We start from the raw sequence: 20,650 nt of genomic DNA, 5'->3' as shown, positions 1-20,650 counted from the left end.
TTCTTATTTCTGGAATTCAAAACAAACACCTACAACTTTGTTTACGTCAAGAGTAAACATGTTTTAAATTGTTGACAACACGTTATTTTAAATGTACTACGACAACATCAAAGGCACCACCTTCAAACAACCATTTATGAGTGCAAGGAATAAATACCCATTTATAAGTTGCTGTACATCATGAACTTTATGTAATACAACTTTTTTTGTGGTCTTATGGTGCGCAGTGCTCTTTGCGACTGCCAATGTTTGTAGATGGTGCCTTTGAAGTTGTCGCGGTGACTTTAGTATATATAGACTATTTAAAATACCATGTTGTCAACGATTTAAAATATGCGGTGTAGTTATGTCGTTTTAAGGACATAAGATCTCGTAATAATGACATACTGAAGAAATAAATTTTTAACATTCTTGGCAGCAATACGCTTCCGTACTTTACACATTATTTAATCCCATTAATTAATGTCACAATATCTCCTCATTCATGCAATGTGTGTGCGTGTGCACGTGTGTGTGTGTGTGTGTGTGTGTGTCTGTGTCTGTGTGTGTGTGTGTGTGTGTGTGTGCACATGTATGTGTGTGTGTGTGTGTGTGTGTGTGTGTGTGTGTATATATATAGATCTCCTGCCTCTCAGGCTGAGGGGAGCAGAGGGAAGCTGCTCTGGGAGTCTGGAGGTTTACCATAACGCTGTGTGGGGCTCCGTCTGTGGTGATCAGTGGGACATCAGGGACGCTGAGGTGGTCTGCAGACAGCTGGGCTGTGGGAAGGCACTGAGGGCTATTGGGGGTGCTGCCTCTGGTGCTGGTGAAGGGGTGATGTGGCTGAACAGAGTGAAGTGTAGAGGGGATGAGATTCACCTGTGGGACTGCAGATATTCACTGAAGAAACACACAGACTGCTCCCACAAAGAGGACGCTGGAGTCACCTGTGCAGGTCAGAGGAGCTTGTTGGAGTTTCAGGCATTTTAGTGTGTGTGCGTGTGTGTGTGTGTGTGTGTGTGTGTGTGTGTGTGTGTGTGTGACCCCCATGATTTATGCATGTCTGAATATTCTTCTTTGTTTACAGACCCTTCTATGCTCTTTTCTACTCCACCCACACCAACCACCAGCACCTCAACCACTACAGGTTCTCTCTCTCTCTCTCAGTCATTCTCATGAATTATTATGATACATTATTCAATGTTCTACAGAACTCTTGTGTATTTTTATGTCCAGTTCATCAAACACCAGCCAGTTCTTCACCAGCTCAACCAGTAGATGCTCTGTCCGCCCTGCTGGTCCAGCTGGTACTGGGAGTGTTGCTCTTTCTGGCTTTAGTGCTTCTCGCTGGGCTGGTTTACCAGAACAGAGTGCTCAGGAGAGGTAGGACACACTCACACATCTACACTCCAGTTTCTGAACATCATTAGACCTTCAGTCTGTCTTCTGTTACACTGAAGACCATGTGTCTGTCTGATTTCACTCAGTGATCTCTAAGATGAGGCGTAAGACTCTGTCTGAGGCAATTTATGAGGAGATCGACCGCAAATACATCACTAAGAGAACCCGAATCTCCACTCGAAGGGGTGGGTGATGTGTGTGGAACCTTTTATCTAACACTTATGTTACTGGGCAGCACAAATTAAATGAAAATGATTGTATAAAAATAGTAAGAGGCTGTCAGTGAGTGCTGAATGTGTGTTAGAGGAAAGTATCTCTGCATGTGAGGATTGTGGTAATTCTGCTTATAATCATCTATTAGGCAGGAGAAGCTCAACTATGTTATTCCTGTACACCTTAAGTTTAGATACAGGATGAGAAAACCACAGAGCAGCAGGTGTGTGCAGGATGAGAGAGAGAGAGAGAGACAGAGAGAGAGACAGAGTGTGTGTGTGTGTGTGTGTGTGTGTACCCAAGTAATATCTACACATTATGGAAGGCAATGATCCCAAATGTATTATTAGGGACATGTGGGGTGAAAAGGTAGAAATATCTGTGTGAGAGTGTGTGTGCAGGCATACATAGTTGTGTGTATGTGAGAGAGAAAAACAGAAAAGTGTAAACATGTGTGTGCATGTGTGTGTGTGAAGGGAGAGAGAGAAAGTGTTAGTGAGATTGAGAGTTCACAAAAAATGAAGGCAGAGAAAGCGACAGCGTGTTTATCCTAATGTATGTTTATTAGTTATACTTTTATATCTTATAAATTTAATAAAATACAAAAATAAATTAGAGATCATTTTTTCCAAATGAAAGAATTATCAAGCACCTTAATGCCCATTGAAAATAATGGGGGTAATAAAGTTTGTAAAGTGAGTGTTGAATGTGTGTTAGAGGAAAGTGTCTCTGACTGCATGTGAGGATTGTGGTAATTCTGCTGATAATCATCTATTAGGCAGGAGAAGCTCAACTATGTTATTCCTGTACACCTTTAGTTTAGATACAGGATGAGAAAACCACAGAGCAGCAGGTGTGTGCAGGATGAGAGAGAGAGAGAGAGAGAGAGAGAGAGAGAGAGAGAGAGAGAGAGAGAGTGTGTGTGTGTGTGTGTGTGTGTGTATGTGCGTGTGTATGTGCACATATGTGTGTGCGTTTCAATGGCAGACTGTGTGTGTGTGTGCGTGTGTGTGTGTGTGTGTGCGTGTGTGTGTGTGTGTGTGTGTGTGTGTGTGTGTGTGTGTGTGGAGAGAGAGAGAGAAAGTGTGTGTGAGATTGAGAGTTCACAAAAAAATGAATGCAGAAAAAGAGAGAGCCTGTGTGTCCCAATGTATGTTTAATAGTTATACTTTTATATCTTATAAATTTATTGTAATATACAATAATAAATTAGAGATCTTTTTTTTCCCAAATGAAAGAATTATCAAGCACCCTAATGCCCATTGAAAATAATGTTTGTAAAGTTAGTGTTGAATGTGTGTTAGAGGAAAATGTCTCTGATTGCATGTGAGGATTGTGGTAATTCTGCTGATAATCATCTATTAGGCAGGAGAAGCTCAACTATGTTACTCCTGTACACCTTAAGTTTAGATACAGGATGAGAAAACCACAGAGCCGCAGGTGTGTGCAGGATGAGAGAGAGAGAGAGAGAGAGAGAGAGAGAGAGAGAGAGTTAGTGTGTGTACGTGTTCATGCATAGATTATTGTGAGAGGGAGGGGGAGAGAAATGGAGAGAAAATGTGTGTGTGTGTGTGTGTGTGTGTATGTATGTGTGTGTGTGTGTGTGCGCACACACTTGTGTGTATGTGTCTGTGTATGTTTGAATGACAGACAGAGTGTGTATGTGTGTGTGTGTGTGTGTGTGTGTGTGTGTGGGGAGAGAGGGAGAGTGTACATGTGAGAGAGAGGGAGAGAGAGAGAGAGAGAAAGAGGGAGAGTGTACATGTGAGAGAGAGAGAGAGAGAGAGAGAGAGAGAGACAAGAGACAGAGAGAGAGATGAAAATTGAAATATTTTGTGTGTTCTTTTCATGACTCCCATGAACATTAAAATGAGATGATATGAGAAAACCACAAAACAGCAGGTCTGTGAAGGACGAGATGCACACACCCACACACACACACACACACACACACACACGCACACACACACACACACACACACACACACACACACACACACACACACACACACACACACACACACACACACACACACACACAGGGAGTGAGGGAAGGGTGGGATAAATAGAAGACAAAGTGTGTGTGTGTGGCTGTGCATGTGCTTGTGTACATTCTTGTCAGTGTGTGTGCGTCTGTTTGCGTGTGCTGTGTTATACTGCCATCTGCTGGCAATTGTGTTATTACATCAATCTTCCTGTAACCAACCCAGTTGACTAAGATCACGTGAGTCAGAGGTTTGTGGTTGATTTGGTGTTCTGTTCCTGTCACATGACTGTTCTGCTCTCCTCTAACAGGAAGTGTCCTTTCTGAAGTCCAGCATTCAGGATATGAGGATGTGGAGGAGGAGCTTCTCTCAGGTAACAGGACCCCCGTGTGTGGGCGTCAAATTACTACATCACTCTCACATCAAAGTGCTTTATTTTCAGGTTGAGATATTAATGAAGTTTATCATCTTACTCCAGAAAGGTCGGTGATTGTGGACCAGGCTGAGTATTATGATGATGTCACCACTACTGGGGGTCTAATAAGTGGGTTCCTTTATGAACTGATTATGTGATTCTACATCCTTAACACACTATGAGAGGACGACTGTTCTGTTGGTGAAGACAGTCTGCTTTTATTGAACTTAGGTGACATGACAACAGAGGACACACCAGAGAACTATGATGATGTCATCACCGCTGGACACAACTCTGATATTGTAGAAGGTGTGGTTCTGTTTTGGGGACTGTCAATTACAAGAAATATGGAATTAAATATTGTTACTACAACTAAACTATGTAGAGGTTTGATGAGCATGTATGAATTGTATGTGTGTGTGTGTGTGTGTGTGTGTGTGTGTGTGTGTGTGTGTGTGTGTGTGTGTGTATCTATATAATAGGGTGACCACATTTTCATTTGGGAAAACCAGGATACCTTGGAGTGGAGGGGGTGGGGGGGTGTTGCATGTTGCATGTTGCGTGTTGCTTGCGTACTGACAGTCACGCTGTCTACATTCTGATTAAGAACAGGGCTGCCCTCACTGACGCAGCTCAGGGATTACGCCTGTAAATTTACATTTTAATCATCCAGTGAAGGTAATTTAAAAACCAGGACAATTCCTCACTTAAAAAAAAAAACCCGGGATGCCCGGGACAGGAAGTGAAATACATACATGTCCCGGGAAGCACGGACGTTTGGTCACCCTACCATATAATCTTTAATCAGTCTTGAAAGCAGTAATCCCAAATGTATTATGTATGTCACCAATATGTGTGTTGGTGTGTGTGTGTGCACTTCATGTGTGTGGGAAAGTGAAGGAACGAAAGGGAGAGAGTATACATGCATGTATGTGTGTGTCTGCTGGCTGCCGTGTTATTTTCTAGTTTCCTTTAACAAGTTGACTATGATCACGTGAGTCAGAGGTTTGTGGTTGATTTGGTGTTCTGTTCCTGTCACATGACTGTTCTCTACTCCTCTAACAGGAAGTGTCCTTTCTGAAGTCCAGCATTCAGGGTATGAGGATGTGGAGGAGGAGCTTCTCTCAGGTAACAGGACCCCCGTGTGTGGGCGTCAGACTGGATCCCGTATAGAAACATTTCAATGACAGATATGAAATAAAATAATTTATGATTAAAACTATTCATGGTAGAACATTTATAATATTCTGCCATGAATAGTTACTGTAAATCTAAAATTGCAATATACTGTATATTCAAAAATATAGAACATTTTACATTTTTTGTCTGTAGAACAGAAGAGTCTTTGAATAAGTTTTTCAATTCACCCAACAGAAGCACAGTTACAATATTCTGCCATGAATGGTTACAATACATATAACATTTTATACAACATGGAATATGTATGTGGTCATTTCCTTTTCACGTTGTGTCTGTCTGGTTAAACCTTTAATTCATCTGTACAACAGAAAAGGTTTTACAGATGTGCTCTCCCCCATATTCCAAATACTCACAGATATTTCGAATTACTACATCAGTCTCACATCATAGTGGTTTGTTTTTTGAGTGAGAAATTAGTGAAGTTTATCATCTTATTCCAGAAAAGTCTGTGACTATGGACCACTGCTTTTATTTTGAAGGTAAATGTTTTGTTTTTAAATTTGCGTCTGTCCGGTCAGTTCGCTCGTGCACCTTCACTCAAATGTGTCAGCGAATCTGTGGAACAACTTTCAAGAGCTCTTAGCTCTTAAATATGTCTGCTAATGGTAAAAAAAGGAAAGATTGATGCAGAATGCAGAGTTTATGCATTAGTTTTTAACAACTAATGGCTTTCTACTGAAGTCAAATGTGAAGCTGTGTGCTTATTTTGTGGAGAACAGTTAGTTGTGTTCAAGCATTATAGTTTGTATCACTGAAATGAGAGTAAACACACAGTCAAATACAAGAACTACACTGATGTAGAGCTGTACGTGAATCTGGCGATTTGCCAACAAAACTACAAAGGCAGCAAAGATTTTTTAAAGAGCTGAAAAGATGACTGTTGGTAAAGACAGTCTACTTTTACTGAACTTAGGTGACATGACAACAGAGGACACACCAGAGAACTATGATGATGTCATCACTGCTGGACACAACTCTGATACTGTAGCAGGTGAGGTTCTGTATTAGCCATTGTCTGCTAGAAAGAACATGAAATTATCTTACTACATCTAACTGTACATTGGTTTGTTTGTAATCAAATATGAATTTTTTGGAGAGCACTTTTATGCTGAATTCATCACTACTAAAATCATTAATTAAAAATAATTTAGGAACGTGAAAGGAGAATCATTAAATGTTCTGTGATTGTAATGATGCCTGTATGCCTGAGTTTTTCTCTCCTTTAAGAGCTTCCATCTCAGTAACGTGTGTGTTCTGCTACATCTTTGTATTTTGGTGTAGATGATGGATATGAGAATTATGATGATGTCATTACTGCTGATCAGAACTCTGTTGATGTCACAGGTATGACATGTAATGTACAAAATTGCAGCCTCATACATCACAAATTAAGTACATGCTAATGTAAAGGTGTTTTCGGGCCGCCCAATGGAGGATGGGTTCCCTTTTGAGTCTTGGTCCTCCCGAGGTTTCTTCCTAATCCCCACCATCATAGGGAGTTTTTCCTCGCCACTGTCACCTTTGGCTTGCTCATTAGGGATCTGGACCCATACGATTGTAAAGCTGCTTTGTGACAACGTGTGTTGTGAAAAGCACTATATAAATAAATTTGACTTTGACTTTATTTTCCTCTATATGTTGACAGAGGTGATGACAGAGAACTATGATGATGTCATCATCAATGGACTAAACCCAGACATTATAGCAAGTACGATTTTTAATAGCACCACTTATTTCAAATAAATTTCAATATGTTGTGTGATGTAACACATCTTTTAATGATATTAGTATCATGTCCTACCCTGTTGGTGTAGTGACCACACCAAAAGTTGTTTATAGATGATAATTGATCTTTGTCTGTTGTTGTAGTGGACACTCCAGAGGACAGTGATGATGTCATCTCTGCTGGACAGGATGTAGGAGATGTAGATGGTGAGTGTCTTGTTTTGCCCTTGTTTTGTTCTCCACTACACTCCACCTGTATGTGGGTGGAGAGGGTGGAGTCAGTGTGTCACATCAAGAACACAGACAGCACACTGAAAACATGGTCATGTCAACTATGGCATGAGATGGAAAAGTTGTTCATTCAATTATTCATTCACTTATAGAACAAGTGCTCCCATATTTATACATGTGGAGGTGGTTGAAACTATCCTGTAATCCAGTACCACACACGTTTGTCTACATGTCACCTACAAATGATGTCTGGTACCTTGAGTCATGCAGATGTTTAAATTAAAACAGAACAGGTGGTCATAAACCACAATAAACTACATTTTATTCTTACTCAATCTTATTCAATGTGCAAAATTTAAACAACTTCATACATGACATTTCACAGGAATCATTAAGTTAACCTAATTCAGTTCTGCCTGACGACAATTCTTAGCACAGTTCTGCTTTTGACAGAAATACATTTCACTCTCAACGCACTGTCAAATAACAGGTGTTGGCAGGTGTGAAAAGCCCTTCTTACCTCCAGTGTTATGTAAATGAGGCTTGTGTCAGGTGTGGGTGGTTGCTGTTTACCAGTAGCGAACCGTGACCTGGGCCCGCTCCCACCCCCCCCCCAAGAAAAAAATAGTTTCTTCTCCTAATTAACTGCAATAAAGAAAAAAATTTAAAACCTAGCCACCAGGGTGCACACACCAGTGTATTTTAGTGCCGGTCCGTCCCAAGCCCGGATGAATAGGGAGGGTTGTGTCAGGAAGGAAATTCCATACTGGATCAGTCAAGGCCCGAGTTAACAACAACCGCCACTGGTGCTGTTGTCCAACAGGGCATTAGCGGAAATTGGACTACTGTTGGGACAAGGAGGAGGAGGAGAGGGGGGAAGAGGGTTCTGAAGATGAAGGAGAGGAGGCAGAGCAGGAAGGTGGAGATTAGAGTTGGTACATTGAATGTGGGCTCTATGACAGGTAAAGGGAGAGAGCTACCTGATGCGATGGAGAGGAGGAAGATAGATATACTGTGTGTACAGGAGACCAAGTGGAAGGGGAGCAAGGCCAGGTGCATTGGGGGTGGCTACAAACTCTTCTATCATGGTGTAGACAGGAAGAGAAATGGAGTAGGGGTAATCCTGAAGGATGAGTTTAGTAAGAGTGTAGTGGAGGTAAAGAGTGTAAGTGACAGGGTGATCTGTGTAAAGTTAGAGATTGATGGGGTGATGATGAATGTCATCAGTGCTTATGCTCCTCAGGTAGGTTGTGATGTGGAGGAGAAAGAAGAATTCTGGAGAGAGTTAGATGAAGTTGTTTTGCAGGTTCCTAAATAAGAGAGAGTGGTTATTGGAGCAGATTTAAATGGACATTGTTGTGGACAGGCGTAGACTTGGGTTTAGGATTTGTGTGCACTTATGTAATGACGTGTACTGTTTGGGTCACGTGGTGTCTGTGGCAGTAAAAATTTGTAATATCACCTGTGCACTTGCTAGGTGAGAGGAGGTAGTGAGTGGGTGATGGGGGAAGCCTACTTTTGCTGACCGTTTAAACGCTGTAAGTTGCTGACGTGAATGTTGCCTAAGGATTATTGCTTGTATCTGGATTTTATGCCGTTTGTGGATTGTGGAGATCTGTGGACGCTGATGTTTTAATTCTTGAATATTTGATTTGATACAAAATAAAGCAACCCTAACTGAAGCTTGGATTTACGTTTTGAACAGCTAACGCGTCGGGCATTAGTTTCTCCTATTCAGCCGCTCGACGACTTTGAAGTTTTTTGGACAGTCATCAACAGACATGTTGGTGGAGGGGAACAGTGGTGATGAGGAGGTGTTGGGTAGATATGGTGTTAATGTAAGGAATACGGAAGGACAAATGGTGGTAGATTTTGCTAAAAGGATAAAGATGGCTGTAGTTAACACCTACTTTAAGGAAAAGGAAGAGCACAGGGTAATGTATAAGAGTGGGGGGAGATGCACACAGGTCGACTATATCCTCTGTAGGAGACGAAACCTGAAAGAGGTTAGTGATTGCAAGGTGTTACCAGGGAAGAGTGTAGCTAAACAGCATAGGATGGTGATATGTAGGGTGGTTTTGGAGGTGAAGAAAAGGAAGAGAGTGAGAACGGAGCCTAAGATCAGGTGGTGGAAGTTAAAAGATGGTGGTGGTGTTTTGGATACCTGGGATGAAACTTCAAATGCAGTGAGGGATGTGGCTAGGAAGGTACTTGGTGTGACCTCAGGACAGAGGAAGATAGACAAGGAGTTGTGGTGGTGGAATGAGGAAGTTCAGGAAAGTTTGAGAGGAAAGCGGTTGGCTAAAAAGAATTGGGATTTTCAGCGAGATGAAGAAAGTAGACAGAGGTACAAGGAGATGTGTCGTAAGGCAAAGAGAGCAGTGGCAGAAGCTAAAGAGAGGACATATAGCAAGCTGTATGAGAAGTTGGACACTAAGTAAGGGGAAAAGGATCTGTACAGATTGGCCAGACCGAGAAATGGGCAGGATGAGCAGCAGGTTAGGATGATAAAGGATAAAGATGGAAATGTGTTGTCTGGTGAGGAGTGTCTTGGGAAGGTGGAAGGAGTATTTTGAGGAACTGATGAATCAAGAGAATGAAAGGGAAAGAAGGTTAGAAGAGGTAGATGTTGTGAATCAGGAAGTGCCTCAGGTGAGCAAGGAGGAAGTAAGGGCTGTAATTCAGAGAATGAAGTGCAGTAAGGCAGTTGGACCGGATGATATTCCAGTGGTGGCATGGAAATGTTTGGGAGAGTCGGCAGTAAAGTTTTTGACTGGGTTATTTAGTGTTAACAGAATCTTGGAAGGTCAGAAGATGCTTGAGGAGTGAAGACGAAGCATAATGGTGCTGATTTTCAAGAATAATGGTGACATTCAAAGCTGTAGTAATTACAGGGGAATTAAAGTTGAATAAAGTTTCACAGCCTGAAAAACTGGGAAAGAGTAGTGGAAGCTAGGCTTAGAGGAGAGGTAGAGATCTGTGAGCAGCAGTATGGTTTCATGCCAGCTAAGTGCACCACAGATGCTATGTTTGCTTTGAGAGTGTTAATGGAGAAGTATAGTGAAGGACAGAAGGAGTTACATTGTGTGTTTGTTGACTTAGAGAAAGCTTATGATAGCTGTGGTATTGTATGAGGAAGTCAGGAGTAGCAGAAAAGTATGTGAGGGTAGTGCAGGATATGTATGTGAACAGTGTTACAGCAGTAAGATGTGCAGTAGGAATGACAGATGGATTTAAAGTTGGGGTAGGACTACATCAGTGATCAGCCCTGAGTCCCTTCCTGTTTGCAATTGTCATGAACAGACTGACGGACGAGGTTAGGCAGGAGTCCCCTTGAACTATGATGTTTGCTGATGACATTGTGATCTGTAGTGAGAATAGGGAGTAGGTGGAGGTGAGCTTGGAAAGATGGAGATATGCTTTGGAGAGCAGGGGAATGAAAATGAGCAGGAGTAAAACAGAGTGGATAGGTCCAGTTACAAGGAGTTGATTTGGTGAAGGTTGACGAGTTCACCTACTTAGGGTCGAGGGTACAGAGTAATGGAGGAAGTGAAAGAGAGGTAAAGAAGAGAGTGCAGGCAGGGTGGTGTGGATGGCATAAAGTGTCTGGGGTGATGTGTGATAGAAGGGTGTCGGCTAGAATGAAAGGAAAGATGTATAGGACAGTAGTGAGACCTGCTATGTTGTATGGACTGGAGACAGTGGCACTGACAAACAGGTGAGGGAGATGGAGGTGTCTGAGATGAAGATGTTGAGATTCTCATTTGGAGTGACGAGGAAGGATAAGATCAGAAATGAGTTTATTAGAGGATCAGCACATGTAGCATGTTTTGGAGATAAAGTTAGAGAGGCGAGATTGAGATGGTTTGGACATGTACAGAGGAGGGAGGAGAGGTATATTGGTAGGAGGGTCTTTAGGATGGAACTTTCAGGCAAGAGGAGGAGAGGTCGACCTAAGAGGAGGTTTATGGATGCAGTGGTAGAGGATATGAGAGTGGCTGGTGTGTCAGTGGAGGACACTCAGGACAGGGCCAGATGTAACGCGGCACCCCCGAACACGGCGGTGTCGCACTGGTTTTGAGGTGTGTAGGACTCAAGTGCAAACCCACAAATAATAAATGCCAAAACCAGCAAACGTAAACCTCCGCGATTGCTGGAAAACCAAAACCAAAACCCCAAAGGGAAAAACAGCTCAACGCTACGGAGGAATCTCGACGTACAACAAAACCAGTTAAGTAAACAACAAAAGAAAAATACACGCGGATGGGGACGTGAAGCTTAGGTACAAGACCTAGAACTTCTACCTGGGATACCTGTCGGTCTGTCAACCAGAACACTGGCAGACAAACCAACATAGAAATAAAGGAAAAGAGAAACAGCAGAGAAGAAGACAGATGAGAGAGAAAGACTGAGAACACTCAGGGAGAAAAACTGAGAGCAGGTGAATGAAACGCAGAGAGAATAACAACGAGAGACAAATGGCTTGGGCTGTGAGTGTAAACGACAACAAACAACTTCAGCAATGGACTGCTGAAGTTGCTCGCATTAAGTAGGCTGCAAACACCTGTAGCCTATTGCGTCTGATTGCCCCCAGGTCTAGCTCGCGGGCTCCTCCTTGTGGCGAACGGAGGAACGCGCCTGGGTCCAACCCTGACACCAGATGGAGGAGTTTGATCCGCTGTGGCGACCCCTAAACGAGAATTGCCAAAAGAAGAAGAAGAAAGAAAAACATTTAAAAATGAGACGACAGTACAGCTTTAGAAACTCAATAAACAATAACATCTGTACTCTGTAAGGTTCCACAGCTCCGTGTTCCTCGGGAGCAGAATATGTAAACAACGCGCACAAGGGCATCAAAGGACTGAATTGAAACTAGCTAGCCGTGGTACACTAATGCTAGCTAGCGTCACCACAGCGGGCAGCAATTATCATACAGTTAAGCCCACCCACTAAGACGGAAGATATGATTGGTCAATTTTACTGTGATTTGAAACTGGTATTGCGCTGAATTGCACTGTCTGGCCCTCTGTAAACGAACAGCGGGACCACGAATCACCACCATTCTGCGGAGGCATCACAGTCTTGATAAGGGGAGACACAGGCTCACAGGCTTCCACTTAACTTAACCCCTCATGTTCCAACACAGATTGAATAGACACGGGTGAATAATTTATTTGCTTATATTTTTGTAATTATTTAGATGTCGATTGTCCAACTGTAAGTAGATAAAATAAAATTGGATAAATTATATTATATATATTTATGTTTTAAGAATATTTTAGGCCCTTTGAGAGGTCATAGAGGGCCCTGATGGTTCCCCACTGCTGTTTACACACCTTTCAATACACACCTTTGGCTGCCTCATGAGACTGCAAGCTCTCCTCATCTACAGGACCATATGGTTGAGATTTGATTTGTGAAAGGTTGAAATAATGTGAAATTAACACAAACATAATGTTTGAATTATAGTGGTATATAAGTGGCATATTGATTACTCAAAATGGCTCTAATTTTTAAAACCTTATTTTAAGTAATTTTGAAAAACTGCCAATAGGTAAAGATATTTTACATAAATTTATACAAAAAACCCTCAGCTACTTAAAATAGAATAATATTCTTGAGCAATTTTAACTTATCAGGATGGTACTTTTTGCAGTGTGTCTCTTCCAAAAACACAACACCCCCCATCTTTGGAGGACAACTTTATTTTTATGTAAGGATCAAAAGAAAACAATTCTGTATAATAGTGATATAGTGATAATACAATAGTGATAAAAATAATTGGGGTTAGGTGGACCATTCAAGACAGGAAAGAAAAGAGGAGGAGAAAGAGGAAAGAGGGGGAGAGAGTAAGTAAAAAGGGAAAAGACAAGGTCAGAAAAAAAAACAGCTCAAATGACCACTGCAATGGTTCACCAACTGCTGCTACTAAAAGAAGAGCAGAAAGTATACCTAAGACATACAGCACAAATGACTGTGATGTGTGTGTATGTGTGAGTGTGTGTTTATATAAGAAGAGCAGAAAGTGTACCTAAGACATACAGCACAAATGACTGTGATGTATGTGTATGTGTGAGTGTGTGTGTTTATATAAGTGCAACATAGGATAAATGTATGGAATATATTTAATAGCAAGGGTAGAAAGTTGCGACAACATTTCCCCAGAGGCAGGCAGAAAAAGAACAGGGAATCCCACCCGCCCGCGGCCCCTCCAGGAGCAGTGGAGTCCCAGGGCCGCACTTCCCAGTGACCCCTGCATGCCCGCCCCACCGGGGTTGTGTGTAGGTGTTGGTGTATATGAATGTATGGTAGTGCGTGATACTGTGGTACAGTTAAAATTGAGGGGACAGGTGCTGGGACAAACATGGGCAAAGCCCCGGGCCACTGGTCGACCCAGGGAGACCAGGGAGACACCACACGCTGCCACCGCATCCAAGCCCAGACCTCCACCGCAGAGAGTAGTCTGTTCACCCATACCATTCATACAATATTGGACATCCATATTCACCCAAACACATATACAGTGGGGAAAATAAGTATTTAGTCAGTCACCAATTGTGCAAGTTCTCTCACTTAAAAAGATGAGAGAGGCCTGTAATTGACATCATAGGCAGACCTCAACTATGAGAGACAAAATGTGAAAAAAAATTGAGAAAATCATTTTGTCTGACTTTTAAAGAATTTATTTGCAAATAATGGTGGAAAATAAGTATTTGGTCACCTACAAACAAGCAAGATTTCTGGCTGTCACAGACCTGTAACTTATTTTTTAAGAGGCTCCTCTTTCCCCCACTCATTACCTGTATTAATGGTACCTGTTTGAAGTCGTTAACAGTATAAAAGACACCTGCCCACAACCTCAAACAGTCACACTCCAAACTCCACTATGGTGAAGACGAAAGAGCTGTCGGAGGACACCAGAAACCGAATTGTAGACCTGCACCAGGCTGGGAAGACTGAATCTACAATAGGCAAGCAGCTTGGTGTGAAGAAATCTACTGTGGGAGCAATAATCAGAAAATGGAAGACCTACAAGACCATTACTAATCTCCCTCGATCTGAGGCTCCACGCAAGATCTCAGCCCGTGGGGTCAAAATGATCACAAGAACGGTGAGGAAAAATCCCAGAACCACAAGGGGGGATCTAGTGAATGACCTGCAGAAAGCTGGGACCAACGTTACAAAGGCTACCATCAGCAACACACTACGACGCCAGGGACTCAGATCTTGCAGTGCCAGACGTGTCCCCCTGCTTAAGCCAGTCCATATCCAGGTACGTCTGAAGTTTGCTAGAGAGCATTTGGATGTTCCAGAAGAGTATTGGGAGAATGTCATATGGTCAGATGAAACCAAAGTAGAACTATTTGGTAAAAACACAACTCGTTGTGTTTGGAGGACAGTGAATGCTGAGTTGCATCCAAAGAACACCATACCAACTGTGAAGCATGGGGGTGGCAACATCATGCTTTGGGGCTGTTTCTCTGCAAAGGGACCAGGACGACTGGTCCGTGTACATGAAAGAATGAATGGGGCCATGTATTGTGAGATTTTGGGTGCAAACCTCCTTCCATCAGCAAGGGCAATGAAGATGAAACGTGGCTGGGTCTTTCAGCATGACAATGATCCCAAGCACACTGCCAGGGCAACAAAGGAGTGGCTTCGTAAGAAACATTTCAAAAGTCCTGGAGTGGCCTAGCCAGTCTCCCGATCTCAACCCCATCGAAAACCTTTGGAGGGAGTTAAAAGTCCGTGTTGCCCGCCGACAGCCCCAAAACATCACTGCTCTAGAGGAGATCTGCATGGAGGAATGGGCCAACATACCAGCAACAGTGTGTGCCAACCTTGTGAAGACTTACAGAAAACGTTTGACCTCTGTCATTGCCAACAGAGGATATACAACAAAGTATTGAGATGAACTTTTGTTATTGACCAAATACTTATTTTCCACCATTATTTGCAAATAAATTCTTTAAAAGTCAGACAAAATGATTTTCTCAATTTTTTTTTCACATTTTGTCTCTCAAAGTTGAGGTCTACCTATGATGTCAATTACCGGCCTCTCTCATCTTTTTAAGTGGGAGAACTTGCACAATTGGTGACTGACTAAATACTTATTTTCCCCACTGTACACCCACATACACAGATACACCTTCACAATTATATACACCCACACACATTCCTCCCATATATTCACCCTCACACACATACACCCACACACCTTCATCCCATATGTGCAACACACTTATATATGTACCCACACATACACCTACACACATATATACATCTACACACCCATCTACACACATATATACACCCACATACAATCTCCCTCAATCTCCCCAAGGGGAGGCCAGGGTTTTTTCTTCTCCATCTGAGTCAATGAATCCACATAGTTCACACCAGGGGTCACCAACCTTTTTGAAGTTGGGAGCTACTTCTTGGATACCAATTATTGCGGAGGGCTACCAGAAAGAAAGTTGTTGAGCGGGGGGTGGCGAACGAAAGTTGGGGGGGGGGGGAATGGGTTCATGTGCGCGTGTCAATTGCTAAGCGGGAAGACCGCTAGCAACCGCGGACAATCGCTAATAGCAGCAAAAACATAAACTATGCAGCGCTTTGGTGCATGGCAATATAGTGAGCTGTTTTTAAAACAAGCCCGTGGGCGACTCATAACGTTGGTGATCCCTGGTTCACACCATCACCAATCCCCCCCCCCCCCCATCTACCTAGAAGTGGCTGCATGTACATAACAAAGGATGTTCTAATGGGATGCAAATGTCCCCAGCACTGCCCCCTGCAGGAGGCCAGGTAGAAAAAGTGTGGAATGAAAATGCTGGTAGTCCTAGTTTAAACACTGATCCTTTTTAACCTATTCATCATTAATTAGTTATTTATTTTGGATGCTATTTGAATATGTGTAATACAATATCTTATAATATTTATGTCAGGATATTGTAATATTTTAAAGAAATGTTTCAATGTCCTCTTTTTACAGACTATGAGGACATAAAGAAGGAGCCTGAGAAAGAGATGAATCACGTGACTGAGAGACCACGCCCAATGCCTTTCTTCAAGAAATTACATTTGAACTTCTTCAAACTCAAAAAATGATTTCTAATATTTGTCTTTTTTCTACCTATTACTCCACCATTGTTTCATTTCGCTTTCAGCTGTTTTTAAAATACCTCCCAACAGTACTTTGCACACCATTTCTTTCTTGACTTGTACTACAAAATCAATTTTCAATAAAATTATCTGACAAGTATTTTTCGTCTTAATTTATTCAAATAATCTTGTAATTGTCACGTTCCTCCTGACTCCTCCCTCGGGCTGTTCTTTGTGTACGTTGTACTTGTTTGTTTGTTTGTTTGTGTGTGTGTGTGTGTTCGTCGTTGTTTCAATTCGAGTCCTATGTGTGGCGTATTCGCCTTTAAAATATAACGTCTTAAGTGAAGTCATCGGCGGCAAACTGCCTCGCACCTGCATTATAATAATAGTAAGAGAGACTGTTCTTGAAGCTATTCAGGGATGAAATGATTCTGAGCTTTTCAGGAAGAGAATTCTTTTGGGCCATAGTGGCTAAAAGCACCCCTCGCCAAACTTTAATCGGCTTTTAGGAATCACAAGTAGATTACTGTTTGAAGACCTGAGAGACCTGACTGGAACATATCTAACCATCATTTCACTTCATCATTTCAAAACCATGAAGACATTTAAAAACCATGACTAGGACCTTAAAATCTATTCTAAAGCTGACAGGTAACCAGTGCAGTGAGTGGAGTGCAGGAGTAATATGATCTCTCTTTCTCCTGCGGGTCAGGACCCTTGCAGCTGCATTCTGAACTCTCTGTAGGTGCGAAATAGAGCTCTTTGGAAGAGCAGATAGAACAGCGTTACAATAATCTAGCCTTGATGTGATAAATGCATGGACAAGTTTTTCACTGACAGCAGGAGAGAGCATATCTCGGGCCTTAGCGATGTTTCGAAGGTGAAAATAAGCTGTCTTGCATGTAGTCATGATGTGTGATTTGAAGCTGAGCTCATTATCGAAGGTGACGCCCAGGTTCTTAACACATTGACTGGCATTCAGATTCATTTGATTTAAATCAGTCTGGACATCATTCCTTTGTGAATCACTGCCAAGAACGAGAACCTCTGTCTTCTGTTTATTTAATTGCAGAAAATTGTCAGACATTCATGTCTGTATATCATCTATGCAGTCAAACAGTGAGCAAATTGATTTTAGGGCTTTAGGTTCTAGGGAAATGTAAAGTTGAGTGTCATCTGCATATTGATGATAACTAATACCATGTTTATTAATGATATGTGGTAACGGAAGCATATATAGGTTGAATAGTAACGGCCCAAGAATTGATCCTTGGGGGACGCCACAAGTTATTTTTTGACGTGTGGAGGAAGAGGTACCTAATGCTACATAGTAATCACGCCCAGTTAGGTACAATCTAAACAAGTCTAAGACTAAGCCACTAAGGCCTACCCAACTCTGTAGTCGATCAAGAAGTATTTCATGATCAACGGTGTCAAAAGCGGCGCTTAAATCTAGCAGAAAAAGGACTGAGAGTTTGCCTGCATCCTTATTCAATCTCAAGTCATTTACTACCTTAACTAGGGCTGTTTCAGTGCTGTGGAGAGCTCTGAAACCAGATTGAAAAGTGTCATTTATTTGATTTACTTTGACATAGTCATTCAACTGGATTGACACAACTTTTTCATTGATTTTGCTAAGAAAGGAAAGGTTAGATATAGGTCGATAATTATTGAGAATTGTGGGATCAAGATTTCTGTTCTTTAATAGTGGTTTACCCACTGCTGTTTTAAAAATGTTAGGGAATTGACCCAATTTCAGAGACTGATTAACAATCGTTAGAACTTAATTTGCTAATGAGCTCAGAACCTGCTTGAAAAAGCATGTTGGTAAAGGGTCCAGTTCACAAGTAGAGGATTTTAGTGATGAAATCACATCAAGTAGTGTTACCATGTCAACTTCCTGGAAATAAGACATATTAAAGTTAGGCTGAGTAACTGATATAAGGGTTGATAGTCTATTAGTGCCTGTTGCTATGTTCTGCCTTATACTAGTAATCTTGTCCCTAAAAAATATTGCAAACTCATCACATTTTTCAACTGAAACAGTCTCAGGGAAGACACAGGAGGTGGGGTTTACTAGCTGATCTATACTTCAGAACAAGACAGCTGAGTTATTATTTGATGAATTGATTAAGGTAGAGAAATAGTTTTTTCTTGCTGATTTCACTTCACTGTTGTGCAATGTTGTTTTATAAATATCAAAATGTACTTGCAATTTTGACCTTCGCCAACGTCTCTCAGCCTGCCTACAATCTTGCCTAAGTTTTACAATAGATGGAGTGTTTTTCCAGGGCATCTTAATTTTACCAGAGATAATTTTAGTTACCTTTGGTGCCACAGCATCAATACAGTTCCTAGCTCTGTGTGTGAATGTTTCAACTAGCTCATTCCCATTTTCTTAGAGAGGAGGGAGGGACTGTATCGTGTCTGTGAAGGCCACGGCACTGCCGGCACTGCGATAACGCTTGGTTATTGTGCGCTTTTCACTGAGTGTTCTAGTAGATAATGACATATTGAAAAATACACCAAAATGGTCAGATATTGCAACATCAATAATTTCAGTATTATTAACCTCTATGCGTTTAGAAATGATCAAATCTAAAATGTGGCCATGCTTATGAGTTGGGCCTGATACATGCTCTATGAGATCAAAAGAGTTAAGCATCCTCATGAACTCTGAAGTGATTGGATTTGTGGATATATCCATGTGAATGTTAAAATCCCCAGCAATTAAAACATAATCAAAATCAATTAAAATCCTTGAAAGCATTTCTTCAAAATCTTCAAGAAAATCTGTAAGTAGTCTGGGAGGATGATAGATAACAATCAAAAGAACTGAATAAGTACTGTTGAGTTGTACTGCCAGATATTCAAATGTAGGATGTTCCCCTAATGAGATCTGCTTACAGCGGAATGCTTTATGGCAAAAACATGCAACACCACCACCTCTCTTATTTACTCTAGAGACATTAAAATAGTTAAAGTCAGGAGGCGAAGCTTCATTTAGCACTATTGCTCCATTGCTATCAAGCCACGTCTCTGTTAGAAAAAGAAAGTCCAGACAATAATCTTCAATTAATTTAGCTATTATAAAAGACTTGCTTGTGAGTGAGCGGACGTTTAGCAAGGAGACTTTGAAGACTTGATGTGTTCAAGCATCGCTTACATCACTTTTGCATTTCACTGGGATCAAATTTTGTTTGTTACAATGTTTTGTGCCCTTATATTTTCTTCTGATTACATTTTTATTTCGATGCTGAGAACCATGCCACCAGTTATTTAAAATAACTGGAATGTAACACGGACTAGGAGCATGGGTTCCAGTGTGTCAGACCTGAGAATTCAATGAGTGTGCAGGAGAAGTAGGTGAGTTCCTACAAGACTGTAGACTGTAGTGTTGCAGAACCTCTTCAATCTCCTGGAGTTTACCTCTGAGACTGTGGACAGATTCTCTGACAGGAGATGGTGGGCTCCTTTGACTGACATTACTGACGTTACTGCTGGCGGTTGGGTGCAGGTTCCACATGTGAGTGATTCCATACATAAGATTATCCACAAGCATTTGAGTCCCAGCCCTGTTAGGGTGAAGCTGATCAGGTTTAAAAAGCTCAGGACGCCTCCAAAAGTGTCAATGAAGTTTACCTTCCGATGAGCACAGGCAGTAGTGAGCCAGCTGTTTAGAGCCAGCAGTCTGGTAAAGTGACCACTGCCTCGACATGCAGTTGGTATCGGTCTAGAAATGAACACTTCACACTGGGAAAACTCCAGAATGTCGAGCAGATGGTTAAAATCCTGTTTCAGAATCTCAGACTGTTGTTTGTAAACATCGCTAGAGCCAACATGTACAATCAGTCTTTCTGTAGCTGGATGGTCATGCAATACGCGTGAAATCATGGGTATCACTTCACAGACAGTAACACGAGGAAAGCAAAAGGCCTTAATACTGTTGCTCCATACATCTCTGATGACTGAGTCCCCAATTAGCAGTGTTTTGGGCTGTGGTGGTGTTCCTCGTCTCCTTTCACCGTTAATGCCTCGGCGGCTAACATTGTTAGCATCCTGATGGCTAACATGGTTAGCATCCCGATGGCTAACATGGTTAGCACCCTGATGGCTAACATGGTTAGCATGGCTAGCACCCCGATGGCTAACATGGTTAGCATGGCTAGCACCCCGATGGCTAACATGGTTAGCATCTTGATGGCTAACATGGTTAGCACGCCGATGGCAAACATGGTTAGCATCCCAATGGCTAACCCTATTAGCATGCTTATTAGTTAGCCGACGACTGGCAAGGATTGCAAGCTCGTGGTTGGGACGACTCTTAGCATGCTTGTTAGCATGCTGCTGGCTAACACAGTTGGCAACCTGGTGGTTGGTCCGCGAATGGCCA

General features: G+C 42.0%; 1 protein-coding gene across 3 annotated transcripts in view; it reads left to right on the top strand.

The window, feature by feature from the left end:
- The window catches only part of LOC143514205 (antigen WC1.1-like), a 30,268-nt gene extending 13,854 nt beyond the window's left edge, over nucleotides 1-16,414 (top strand). For all 3 annotated transcript variants that reach the window (XM_077005121.1, XM_077005122.1, XM_077005123.1), the window contains 14 exons: nucleotides 620-934; nucleotides 1,067-1,126; nucleotides 1,216-1,362; nucleotides 1,467-1,565; nucleotides 3,889-3,951; nucleotides 4,057-4,122; nucleotides 4,225-4,302; nucleotides 5,059-5,121; nucleotides 5,634-5,672; nucleotides 6,107-6,184; nucleotides 6,475-6,537; nucleotides 6,839-6,901; nucleotides 7,063-7,125; nucleotides 16,145-16,414. In XM_077005121.1, coding sequence (XP_076861236.1) covers nucleotides 620-934; nucleotides 1,067-1,126; nucleotides 1,216-1,362; nucleotides 1,467-1,565; nucleotides 3,889-3,951; nucleotides 4,057-4,122; nucleotides 4,225-4,302; nucleotides 5,059-5,121; nucleotides 5,634-5,672; nucleotides 6,107-6,184; nucleotides 6,475-6,537; nucleotides 6,839-6,901; nucleotides 7,063-7,125; nucleotides 16,145-16,260 — 1,313 coding nt within the window. In that variant the 3' untranslated portion in view covers nucleotides 16,261-16,414. The remainder of the gene's footprint in view (nucleotides 1-619; nucleotides 935-1,066; nucleotides 1,127-1,215; nucleotides 1,363-1,466; nucleotides 1,566-3,888; nucleotides 3,952-4,056; nucleotides 4,123-4,224; nucleotides 4,303-5,058; nucleotides 5,122-5,633; nucleotides 5,673-6,106; nucleotides 6,185-6,474; nucleotides 6,538-6,838; nucleotides 6,902-7,062; nucleotides 7,126-16,144) is intronic.
- Nucleotides 16,415-20,650: the final 4,236 nt, after the last annotated feature.

The sequence above is a fragment of the Brachyhypopomus gauderio genome, chromosome 5, assembly GCF_052324685.1.
Source record: "Brachyhypopomus gauderio isolate BG-103 chromosome 5, BGAUD_0.2, whole genome shotgun sequence".
Taxonomy (NCBI): domain Eukaryota; kingdom Metazoa; phylum Chordata; class Actinopteri; order Gymnotiformes; family Hypopomidae; genus Brachyhypopomus; species Brachyhypopomus gauderio.
The sequence above is the reverse complement of the archived record's forward strand: the minus strand, read 5'-3'. Positions and strand labels throughout refer to the sequence as shown.